General features: G+C 37.7%; 1 protein-coding gene across 1 annotated transcript in view; it reads right to left on the reverse strand.

Moving 5' to 3' along the window:
• The window catches only part of SCAPER (S-phase cyclin A associated protein in the ER), a 907,354-nt gene that overhangs the window by 502,701 nt on the left and 390,992 nt on the right, over nt 1-13,661 (reverse strand). The window contains exon 17 of the mRNA XM_053719295.1: nt 2,365-2,446. Coding sequence (XP_053575270.1) covers nt 2,365-2,446 — 82 coding nt within the window. The remainder of the gene's footprint in view (nt 1-2,364; nt 2,447-13,661) is intronic.

The raw sequence follows: 13,661 nt of genomic DNA on the forward strand, positions 1-13,661 counted from the left end.
ACTCTAACTTTCATCCAAGCCCTCACTGAGAGACTGACAGGATTACTTAAAACTCCCGTCCCATGTCGAAGAGTACTACCCTCCATAAGAGACGAAAACAAACTTCTGGACACTTCTCTGCCAACCTCCTGGGACGAAAGGCAAAGAATGACTGGGGGATGACGGAAGTGGGAGGAGTATTTAAGCCTTTGGCTGGGGTGTCTTTGCCTTCTCCTGGTGGCCAGGTTCTTATTTCCCAAAAATAATGAATGCAGCTGTGGACTCTTTCCATTATGAAGAAAAAATTATTTTATTTTTTGCTCAATTCTCTTAGAGAAATATTACTTGTGATAAAAACAATTGGCATAAATCACTTTACATTTCAAGGCAGCTAAAACAAAACAAATTATTCAGGGTGAAAATGTGTGTGTACATTCCAAAGGGAAGATAACTGTGAGTATAACCACCTGTTATCTATATGAAAACGGATTACATTTCTCCCTCTAAACTACTATTAAGTTTCAGATAAGGATGCGGAGTACTGACCTACAGTAGAGCTCACTAAGTGCTCCATTTTTTTAACTTACAGGCACATTTTGCACATTGATGATATCCTAAAACCGTTGCACACCTTGTACCTCTCTCCATGAAATAAATGCAGGAAGTGATCTCAGAAACAATATGATATAATATACGGCTGTTTCTTTTTGCATTTGAGATAAGATTTTTTTTTAACTTAAAATAAGAATAGCTAAGGTCTGTCACAGATTTCACAGATTTTATTCTCATTATATCTGAATCATACAAAGTTAATTTAGACTTTCATTTCCCTTTAATTAATAAACACTGGAAGTTGGCTCCTAACTATCCTTAAAGGGACATTAAACCCCCCAAAAATATTTCATGATTCAGATAGAGGACACAATTTTTAAAAAGATTCCAATTTAGTTCTATTATCAAATTTGTTTCATTCTCGTGTTATTCTTTGTTTAAGAGATACCTAGGAAGGTGGCGTGCACATGTCTGAAGCACTACAAAACAGGAAATAGTGCTGCCATCTAGTGCTCCTGCTAATGTATAACATTGTTGCAAAACTGTTGCTATATAGTGCTTAAGACACGTGCACACTCTTGAGCTTACATTTCTGCTTTTTCACAAAGGATAACAAGAAAACTAAGAAAATTTGATAATAGAAGTAAATTAGAAAGTTGTTTAAAATGTTATGTTCTATCTAAATCATGAAAGAAAAAAATGGGTTTTATGTCCCTTTAAACATCTTTTTTACAAGCATACAAGGGCTTATACTGTCTAAAGTTACAAATACAACTGCACAGGGCATACATTTATATGGGCTGAATGAGGTTTTGTATTAAAATAAAAATAACAATATAAGTACCCCTTTGTTTAATAGTTAATATAGAGGGGATACAACACAAATTAGTTCTAGAGAAAATAACTAAATAGACAAATACTGCTGTCATGGAGCGCTTACTATGTAAATATTCTGATATATGCAGGATCACCAAATCAAAAGAATAGGATAACAGAACATTCAATACCCACTTTCCGCCATCACAAATACATGTTACTTAATCTTATGACTTTTAAAGTTATTTCACTTTCTAGGTCCTTTGTGCAACAAATGGGTTAAATAAACGGGTCTGTCTGTAGTAAACTCTAGCTGCCTTCTAGGCATCTAGTATATGTCTTGCTTCTGCTGTCACTCAAGGCAAAGTGCTTGCTTTTCCTACAGACTGCTTCCCCGTAACTCCAGAAAGTACCCACTTCATTCTAATCACAAACAGAGCCCCCTTCTAAGGGTATAAAGGGGGATTGTGGCTCGGAACACTGAGTAATATTTGAGAGGTCATATGATTATCTGCAGTCTAACATTGCTAATTGAGTCTAAACCCAGGATGCGGTAAAGCATTAACACAGGAGTCTGCTGGAGAGCTCAACGCACAGACACACACAGATAACATCTCTAAAGAGAGGGAGACTGGCCTGAGGCATTGGGATCATTAGTGGCAGCAGGGCTCTTCCAGGTTCAGAGCTGGTTTGCTCAAATGCAGTAATGACATGTCCTATCCATCCCTAGCAGACTAGGTGGCCTGGATGATGCTTATCTGCTCCCAATATCGGCCTTTCTAGGCTATGAAATTAGGCAAGGGAATGCTTTGAATACTTCCTTCTCCCCGCAGAATATACACAAAATGACCCCAAGCATTATTTTATGTTTTAATAGAAAACATAGGTAAGCGACTTTTAACCCTTTACTAGATAGAAAGTCGTGTGGTTATAAACGGAATGTGAATGTTGCATATCTTCCCCAGCAGGAAAGTATTAATCCAAATGACTGACGCCCCTCACTGCTCCAGTACACACCTTGAGTTGGATCTTCTTCTGGAGCTCTTCCATGGCTTCTTGCTGGGCTGCTGTCAGTGCTGCCATTCTCTCTTCTCTGTCCCTTTAATAAACAAGTAGGAAAAGTTAGATGACATCACAAACATTGCAAAGGAATTAAAACACACAAAGAAAGGTGTTATTCTCTGGCACGTCTGTAACAAAACAATATGCTCCAATATCTTAATTATAGTATGGAACAAGTTCAAATGCACAAATAAGGGTTATTGGGGTTACACACAAGCCTCACAAATAGAATTGTATTCAAATATTTTTTATAAATCAGTGGTGTTGAAATGTGATAGAGAAATAGCAGCCAATATATAAAAATACATATATGAAAATGATCAAATAATGCAAAAAAATGTCAGTCATTATTTTCTTTCATGCCTCAGATAGAACATACAATTTTAAACAACTTTCCAATTTACTTTTATTATCAACTTTGGGTCTAGGTATACTTTGTTGAAGAAGCATCAATACAGTACTGGGAGCTAGCTGAACTGGTGAGGCAATTGCAAGAGGGATATATGTACATCCACCAATCAGAAGGTAGCTACCAGTAGTGCACTGCTGCTCTTGGACATAGCCCCCCTCCCCCCCAAGGATACAAAGAGAAATAAGAAAATTAGATAATAGAAGTAAAATGGAAATTTGGTTAAAATAATGAGCTCTAGCTGAATCCTGAAACAAAAAAAATTGGGGTTTCATGTTCCTTTAAAGTTTTTATGTAGTCAATATTTTACATTTCTCACAATGGTGATCATTATTATTACAGCATAATATGAAGCCCTTGAACGTTTAAGAATTTCAATACAGTGTTTGGTATTTGACATCATCATTAGTTGTTACTGGGGCTGAAGACAGTGACAGCCATCAGCCAATCACAGACTCATATACATATACACTGTGAACTCTTGCAGATGCTAAACAATAGCTTGTACCTCAGAAAGTGTGCATATAGTAAAACACAATTTTATAATAGAAGTATTGTAAATTGTAAAGTCTCTTAAAACTGCATGCTCTATAGGAATCATGAAAATGTAGTTTTGACTTAGGTGTCCCTTTAAATAAAGCTCTCCATAGGCATGATATACATTTGATTAGTTAAAAATGTCTCTGTAATGGCTCTGCTTTATATTTCTTAATATTAATCTGCACTCACTAGAAAAATAACATTAAGATTATTACTTTTTATTTACTTATTTATTTACTAATTTTTTAACCGTTTTCACTTACACTGTGAAGTTTATAAAACACATCAACTTTTATGAGGGGGAGTTATTTTGTATTTTATATTTGTAAAGTATGTGTAGTGCACAATTATACTACATGAGGTATAAATTAAAAGAGAACACAAGTTTGTGTTTATTTTGCTACTACATTTATATTTAAAGGGACAGTCAAGTCAAAATTAAACTTTTATGATTCAGAAATGCAATTCTAACCCCTTAAGGACCACAACACTTTTCCATTTTCTGTCCGTTTGGGACCAAGGCTATTTTTACATTTCTGCAGTGTTTGTGTTTAGCTGTAATTTTCCTCTTACTCATTTATTGTACCCACACATATTATATACCGTTTTTCTCCCCATTAAATGGACTTTCTAAAGATACCATTATTTTCATCATATCTTATAATTTACTATAAACAAATTATAAAATATGAGGAAAAAATGGAAAAAAACACACTTTTTCTAACTTTGAACCCCAAAATCTGTTACACATCTACAACCACCAAAAAACACCCATGCTAAATAGTTTCTAAATTTTGTCCTGAGTTTAGAAATACCCAATGTTTACATGTTCTTTACTTTTTTTGCAAGTTATAGGGAAATAAATACAAATAGCACTTTGCTATTTCCAAACCATTATTTTTCAAAATTAGCGCTAGTTACATTAGGACACTGATATCTTTCAGGAATCCCTGAATATCCATTGACATGTATATATTTTTTTTAGAAGACATCCCAAAGTATTGATCTAGGCCCATTTTGGTATATTTCATGCCACCATTTCACTACCAAATGCGATCAAATAAAAAAAATTGTTCACTTTTTCACAAATTGTTTCACAAACTTTAGGTTTCTCACTGAAATTATTTACAAACAGCTTGTGCAATTATGGCATAAATGGTTGTAAATGCTTCTCTGGGATCCCATTTGTTCAGAAATAGAAGGCATCTATGGCTTTGGGATTGCTTTTTGGTATTTAGAAGGCCGCTAAATGCCACTGCGCACCACACGTGTATTATGCCCAGCAGTGAACGGGTTAATTAGGCAGCATGTAGGGAGCTTGTAGTGTTAATTTTAGCTTTAGTGTAGTGTAGTAGACAACCCAAAGTATTGATCTAGGCCCATTTTGGTATATTTCATGCCACCATTTCACCGCCAAATGCGAACAAATAAAAATAAAGCGTTAAATTTGTCACAATTTTAGGTTTCTCACTGAAATTATTTACAAACAGCTTGTGAAATTATGGCATAAATGGTTGTAAAAGCTTCTCTGGGATCCCCTTTGTTCAGAAATAGCAGACATATATGGCTTTGGCTTTGCTTTTTGGTAATTAGAATGCAGCTAAATGCCGCTGCGCACCACACGTGTATAATGCCCAGCATTGAAGGGGTTAATTAGGGAGCTTGTAGTGTTAATTTTAGCTTTATTATAATGTAGTAGACAACCCAAAGTATTGATCTAGGCCCATTTTGGTATATTTCATGCCACCATTTCACCGCCAAATGTGATCAAATAAAAAAAAAGTTCACTTTTTCACAGATTTTTTAACAAACTTTAGGTTTCTCACTGAAATTATTTATAAACAGCTTGTGCAATTATGGCACAAATTGTTGTAAATGCTTCTCTTGGATCCCCTTTGTTCAGAAATAGCAGACATATATGGCTTTGGCGTTGCTTTTTAGTTTTTAGAAGGCCGCTAAATGTCGCTGCGCACCCCCCATGTATTATGCCCAGCAGTGAAGGGGTTAATTAGGGAGCTTGTAGGGAGCTTGCAGGGTTAATTTTAGCATGAGTGTAGGTATCAACCTCCCACATGACACATCACACCCCCTGATCCCTCCCAAACAGCTCTCTTCCCTCCCCCACCCCACAATTGTCCCCGCCATCTTAAGTACTGGCAGTAAGTCTGCCAGTACTAAAAACAGAATTTATGTTTACCTGATAAATTACTTTCTCCAACGGTGTGTCCGGTCCACGGCGTCATCCTTACTTGTGGGATATTCTCTTCCCCAACAGGAAATGGCAAAGAGCCCAGCAAAGCTGGTCACATGATCCCTCCTAGGCTCCGCCTACCCCAGTCATTCGACCGACGTTAAGGAGGAATATTTGCATAGGAGAAACCATATGGTACCGTGGTGACTGTAGTTAAAGAAAATAAATTATCAGACCTGATTAAAAAAAACAGGGCGGGCCGTGGACCGGACACACCGTTGGAGAAAGTAATTTATCAGGTAAACATAAATTCTGTTTTCTCCAACATAGGTGTGTCCGGTCCACGGCGTCATCCTTACTTGTGGGAACCAATACCAAAGCTTTAGGACACGGATGAAGGGAGGGAGCAAATCAGGTCACCTAAATGGAAGGCACCACGGCTTGCAAAACCTTTCTCCCAAAAATAGCCTCAGAAGAAGCAAAAGTATCAAACTTGTAAAATTTGGTAAAAGTGTGCAGTGAAGACCAAGTCGCTGCCCTACATATCTGATCAACAGTAGCCTCGTTCTTGAAGGCCCATGTGGAAGCCACAGCCCTAGTGGAATGAGCTGTGATTCTTTCGGGAGGCTGCCGTCCGGCAGTCTCGTAAGCCAATCTGATGATGCTTTTAATCCAAAAAGAGAGAGAGGTAGAAGTTGCTTTTTGACCTCTCCTTTTACCGGAATAAACAACAAACAAGGAAGATGTTTGTCTAAAATCCTTTGTAGCATCTAAATAGAATTTTAGAGCGCGAACAACATCCAAATTGTGCAACAAACGTTCCTTCTTTGAAACTGGTTTCGGACACAGAGAAGGTACGATAATCTCCTGGTTAATGTTTTTGTTAGAAACAACTTTTGGAAGAAAACCAGGTTTAGTACGTAAAACCACCTTATCTGCATGGAACACCAGATAAGGAGGAGAACACTGCAGAGCAGATAATTCTGAAACTCTTCTAGCAGAAGAAATTGCAACTAAAAACAAAACTTTCCAAGATAATAACTTAATATCAACGGAATGCAAGGGTTCAAACGGAACCCCCTGAAGAACTGAAAGAACTAAATTGAGACTCCAAGGAGGAGTCAAAGGTTTGTAAACAGGCTTAATTCTAACCAGAGCCTGAACAAAAGCTTGAACATCTGGCACAGCGGCCAGCTTTTTGATTGAATAATAAAAACTACAGTTAAACACTAAAAAACTCTAAGCCATCTCCGTGGAGATGTTGCCTGTACAACGGCAAAGAGAATGACTGGGGTAGGCGGAGCCTAGGAGGGATCATGTGACCAGCTTTGCTGGGCTCTTTGCCATTTCCTGTTGGGGAAGAGAATATCCCACAAGTAAGGATGACGCCGTGGACCGGACACACCTATGTTGGAGAAATAAGATTTTTTGGGGGATTTAAAAAAAATAATAATAATTCTGCTCTGTAGGATCCCCCCTTAGCCCCCAATCTCCCTTTTCCCCCCTAAACAGCTCTCTAACCCCCCTCACTGCCTTATTATGCGCTGTCTGCCAGTACCCAGTTTGAAATCAAATATGTTTTTTATAAAATTTTATTTTAAAAATACTATTTTCTGTAGTGTAGCTGCCCCCCCTCAACCCCCAACCTCCCCCAGATTGTTAAAATTTATAATGTTCCCACCCTCTCTCCCACCAAGTACCACCTTACACGCTTACAGTTCTTCCATAGTGTAGGGTTCCCACCCGCCCGCGCACCCGCTCCCGTGCACTCGATCCCGCCCCCCTTCCCCACCGATGGCCACCCACCCGCCTCCCTGGATCAGCTCCCACCCACCAACCAACATGGCCATTGATGGCCGATGCAGAGAGGGCCACAGGGTGGCTCTCTCTGCATCGGACGGCTAACAAATGTTATAGCAGGATGCCTCAATATCGAGGCATCACTGCTATAACATGAAAGTAGTTAGAAGTGATCAGTATCCCTTCCACTGCTTTCAAAGACCAACGACGTACGGGGTACGTCCTTGGTCATTAACTGCATTATTTTTGCAGGACGTACCCCATACGTCGTTGGTCGTTAAGGGGTTAAACAATTTTCTTCTATCATCATATTTGCTTAGTTCTCTTGGTATTCTTTCTTGAAAGCTAAACCTAGGTAGGCTCAAATTGATTTCTAAACTGTTGAAGGCTGCCTCTTATCTCAGACAGTGCTAGTTCATGTGTGCCACATAGATAACGTGCTCACTCCCATGAAGAATGTTAATGGTTATACAAGAACCAGCACCGATTGGCTAAAATGCAAGATTGTAAAAAGCACTGAGATAAGGGGGCAGTCTGCAAAGGCTTAGATATTAATCATAGAAATAAAACGGTATATTAATATAACAGTGTTGGTTATGCAAAACTGAGGAATGGGTAATAAAGGGATTATCTATCATTATCTATCATTTAAAACAACAATTGTAGACTGTCCCTTTAAGACATAAATGTTAGGAACCACATATGCATACAAAGTTCCCTGAACAAGGTTCCACCCTCAAAGGAGAATTAATTCAAACATAACACCCTCTATATTTCACGCAAAGATTTGCTAACTGGTTATAGGATATTAAAACAGTTAGAACAATAATACCCTTCTCTAGTTTAAAGGGGCATTGCACTCGTATTCATTTTACCCATTGGAGTGTACTAAATTGTTTGCAAGTTGCTACTTACCTTTAGTTTGTTATCTGAAGTACCTGTTTTTGTCTGTTGAAACCACCACCTATACTGAAAATATGAACGAATACTGCAAAATTATCTATCGAAAAGTTATGTTAACGAGAGGCTGCAGTATTTATTATCCTCCCAAGTGGAGAGTGGGAGAGAAAGCGTTTGTTGCATCTGAAATAGCTGGTTTTGTTCATTCAATCCCTCACTAATAATTAACACTTCAATACCTAAATATTGGCCCTTGTGTACAGAGAGAAATAAGATTAGCAGGTCTGCTCTTTTTGCTGGATCAGCCAATTTAGGGCCAGATTACAAGTGGAGCGCAACCACTCAGGTATCAGGTTTTTGCGTTTGCACGCAGGTTAAATTGCACTGGTATTACAAGTTGAAAGTAAACGCGATCCCTTCAGCGCAATTAAAGTTAACACTCCTCGGTTTACCGCCTCCACAGAGCTGTGGTTAACTGTTTTGCGAAACAAAAAATGTGCAAAAAGCACATCAAAAATACTTTATACAGGGAGTGCAGAATTATTAGGCAAGTTGTATTTTTGAGGATTCATTTTATTATTGAACAACAACCATGTTCTCAATGAACCCAAAAAACTCATTAATATCAAAGCTGAATATTTTTGGAAGTAGTTTTTAGTTTGTTTTTAGTTTTAGCTATTTTAGGGGGATATCTGTGTGTGCAGGTGACTATTACTGTGCATAATTATTAGGCAACTTAACAAAAAACAAATATATACCCATTTCAATTATTTATTTTTACCAGTGAAACCAATATAACATCTCAACATTCACAAATATACATTTCTGACATTCAAAAACAAAACAAAAACAAATCAGTGACCAATATAGCCACCTTTCTTTGCAAGGACACTCAAAAGCCTGCCATCCATGGATTCTGTCAGTGTTTTGATCTGTTCACCATCAACATTGCGTGCAGCAGCAACCACAGCCTCCCAGACACTGTTCAGAGAGGTGTACTGTTTTCCCTCCTTGTAAATCTCACATTTGATGATGGACCACAGGTTCTCAATGGGGTTCAGATCAGGTGAACAAGGAGGCCATGTCATTAGATTTTCTTCTTTTATACCCTTTCTTGCCAGCCACGCTGTGGAGTACTTGGACGCGTGTGATGGAGCATTGTCCTGCATGAAAATCATGTTTTTCTTGAAGGATGCAGACTTCTTCCTGTACCACTGCTTGAAGAAGGTGTCTTCCAGAAACTGGCAGTAGGACTGGGAGTTGAGCTTGACTCCATCCTCAACCCGAAAAGGCCCCACAAGCTCATCTTTGATGATACCAGCCCAAACCAGTACTCCACCTCCACCTTGCTGGCGTCTGAGTCGGACTGGAGCTCTCTGCCCTTTACCAATCCAGCCACGGGCCCATCCATCTGGCCCATCAAGACTCACTCTCATTTCATCAGTCCATAAAACCTTAGAAAAATCAGTCTTGAGATATTTCTTGGCCCAGTCTTGACGTTTCAGCTTGTGTGTCTTGTTCAGTGGTGGTCGTCTTTCAGCCTTTCTTACCTTGGCCATGTCTCTGAGTATTGCACACCTTGTGCTTTTGGGCACTCCAGTGATGTTGCAGCTCTGAAATATGGCCAAACTGGTGGCAAGTGGCATCTTGGCAGCTGCACGCTTGACTTTTCTCAGTTCATGGGCAGTTATTTTGCGCCTTGGTTTTTCCACACGCTTCTTGCGACCCTGTTGACTATTTTGAATGAAACGCTTGATTGTTCGATGATCACGCTTCAGAAGCTTTGCAATTTTAAGAGTGCTGCATCCCTCTGCAAGATATCTCACTATTTTTTACTTTTCTGAGCCTGTCAAGTCCTTCTTTTGACCCATTTTGCCAAAGGAAAGGAAGTTGCCTAATAATTATGCACACCTGATATAGGGTGTTGATGTCATTAGACCACACCCCTTCTCATTACAGAGATGCACATCACCTAATATGCTTAATTGGTAGTAGGCTTTCGAGCCTATACAGCTTGGAGTAAGACAACATGCATAAAGAGGATGATGTGGTCAAAATACTCATTTGCCTAATAATTCTGCACTCCCTGTAAAGTACACTTACACTCGTAATAATACCATCTAATAAAAATGATTTAAAAAAAATATTTCATAAAAAAAGTTATAAGGGCTCAAAGTTATAATGTCTCAGGTGTTAGAAAAAGAAGGCATGTAAAGGATTTTAACATTGAGATACATACATATACATGTCTAAAGATGCAGATGTATGTATATATATATAAACGTCTATATATGTGTATTTATGTATTTATATTTTTATATACAGTATGTATTTACAGATGTATATACACATAAACACAAAAAATACATATGTATACATACTGTATATAGACATATATAAGTGCATTGGAGCCCTTTCCAGTTAAAGGGATACTAAACACAATTTATTTTCTTTAATGAGTCAGATAGAGCATGCAATTTTAAATAACTATCTAATTTACTCCTATTATCAAATTATCTTTGTTCTCTTGTTACCTTTATTTAAAAAGCAGTAATGTAAAGCTTAGGAGCCGGCCCATTTTTGGTTAAGAACCTGGGTTATGCTTGCTTTTTGGTTTGATAAATGTAGCCACCAATAAACAAGCACTATCCAGGGTGCTGAATCTAAAATGGGCTGGCTCCTAAACTTTACATTCCTGCTTTATAAATAAAGATAGGAAGAGAATGAAGAAAAATTGACCATAGGAACAAATTAGAAAGCTGCTTAAAATTGCATGCTTTATCTGAATCATGAAAGAAAAAAAAAATTGGGTTTAGTATCCCTTTAAGTAGATGTATAAAGTGTTAGACTATGTATTTTATGTAAATATTTGACATTCCAATGTTCTACACATATCAGAATAAAGCCTATGTATTTAATATATATATATTTATAAACAACAGAAGAGGGAAAGACGCACAGACAACAGGGTCCTCTCTGGTGTAATATGTATTTTTACTTTTACATCCTACCTAATAAAGGTTTGATTTTGTTTTTTAACTGGACTATTTTCAACGGTTCATCTTCTGCTGAAATGGTCTGGATAAACATCTGGAGAGGATCCTGGGGCTTCAATTACCCTCCCTACTGTTACCATACCTCATATGTGTTGAGGTGATTGTTTTTATCTTTGCTGCATTTGATACGTAACATACTACACCAGAGAGGACCCTTTTGTCTGTGCACCCTTCCCTCTTCTGTTGTTCTAGATTCCACAAGGGATTTTCTTTTTTGGGAGACCCCTTGTCCTGGGATTAGGCTGCGAGCATACTGGGAAATTCTTGCCTCCGTATCAAGAACTGATTGTGTTTGAAAGACACAGGAGGACTGTGATTACAGATTCTATACTGGTGACCACCTCATTGGGATTCCATTACTTATAGCGCTGTATTTTTCTCGGTGTATTATATATATATATACAGTATATATATATATATATATATATACACACACACATACATACAGTCATGGCCAAAAATATTGGCAGCCCTGTCAGATAATGCACCACTTTGCCAGAAAATTGTTGCAATTACAACTGTTTAGGCATTTTTATGTTTATTTCTTTTGTTTGTATTGGTATGACACACAAAAAAGTGGAGGTATAGATATATATTGTACAAAAAAAACATGAGATATATGTATTCTTGTATGTGCAGATAATTGTAATGTGAAATATTCATATTTTCATGTTGGGTTAGCGCACATGGTGTTAGGTTTTCCCCCCACACTTTTTTTTTTACTTCAATGAGGTAATAGTTTATCTTGTGCACGATCTTGTAAGTTCGGCATTTTGCGTGCATCAGGTTAGCCCCGAGAGCTATAACATTTTACTTTCAACTCGTAATACCAGGTCAACCCGACGCAAACAAAAAAAGCTTACTTCTAGCGCAATTTGCATTCTAGCGAAATCGCTAGATAGAGCTCCACTTGTATTTTTGCCCTTAATGAGCATGTCCTTGAGAACAATGGGTGATAGCTTAATTGAACAAAACCAGATATTTCAAATACAAAAATATAAATAAAGGAGCAATCTCACATACATAAACACCCTGCTGATGGTATAAGTAACTTGTAACACATTAAGGGGAAACAAAGTCTACTGTACATGTCTCTTTAATCCCAACTCAACCAAGTCCATAGAAAAATGAAAGAAAATAGTAAAGACAGTCTTTTCTTACTGATTTAAGGTCAGTAGAAACACTTCTATTCAGAAAGATGACCAATAATTCTATACACCTCCTTTCTTTTCTGTCTGAAAAAGCAATGGATTTGGATGAATCTTTCAAGAGCATCTGTGTCCTTGAAAGGCTTCGCTAGTAAGTCTCCAGGCATCAGAAGCCTTAAGAGATACCTCTATTCTTAACCACATCCCAAAAACGTGGTAATATTATTATAAAACATAGGATTCACAATTTTTTTTATAGCTGAACTACATGGATTTTATAAAAACCAGCAGCATGAACACATTTTGAAACTGAGAATGACAACTTTAATCCCTATGAAAGGTCTAGTTTTAAATGGAAAAACATAAATCTAAAAATATGATCAAAAACACTCATATAATCATTGTAAGGAGGCAAATATAAAAAGTAGATGTAACTACCAGATCCAAATCATCCCTTATCATTCTTGAATATATCTATTTTCACAGATATTTTGAGTTGGACTTGGCAAACAAAAAAATTATGTAAAATATGTCAAACATGGTGAACCTGTTCAAAATTGCAAATTATGGGGCCCAATTGTACAATGTTGCCCACTGCTCTCACACAACCATTTTCTATATTTCTGGAGATAAACAATGAATGATGGGGGTGGCGTCCATGACAGGTTGTGATGTTGGGAGCTGGAGCAAAGCTAAAGCTTATCTGATATTTATCTTCCGATATTATCAGCATCTATATGCCTTTCCAGCAGATAATGTTTAATGATGCTTTATTGTTTTAGGGTTTATTTTATCTCTAGCTCCAATATTCCGGGGTTTTCGAGCAAGGACTTTGTTTGAAGGGGAAGATGGCGTCATAGTAACCCCCCACCAATATCAAGATCATTATGATATTGGCCGAAGAGTAGTAAAGCCTTGTCAAACACTGCATGTTAAACAACTAAGTTTATTATCTAATCTATGGAACTGAGCATTTCCTTTATTAAGACAATATGGCACTTTCTGCGGAGATGGAGTTATCTTCCCTATATGAACTCTTAGAGCCTCACCATGGCGCACAACTGAAGGAGTTGCAAGGTCCAAATGCTTCTACCAGTTATGCAATTGTGGATATCTCTCCTGTGGTCCATCCTGATGCCCCAGTGAAGTCGTTCTCGTAGAAGAATATATGTTTGCCGCGTTGGAGTCTTCTCCTTCCCTCCACTGCT

This window comes from Bombina bombina, chromosome 6 (assembly GCF_027579735.1).
Source record: "Bombina bombina isolate aBomBom1 chromosome 6, aBomBom1.pri, whole genome shotgun sequence".
NCBI classification, from domain to species: domain Eukaryota; kingdom Metazoa; phylum Chordata; class Amphibia; order Anura; family Bombinatoridae; genus Bombina; species Bombina bombina.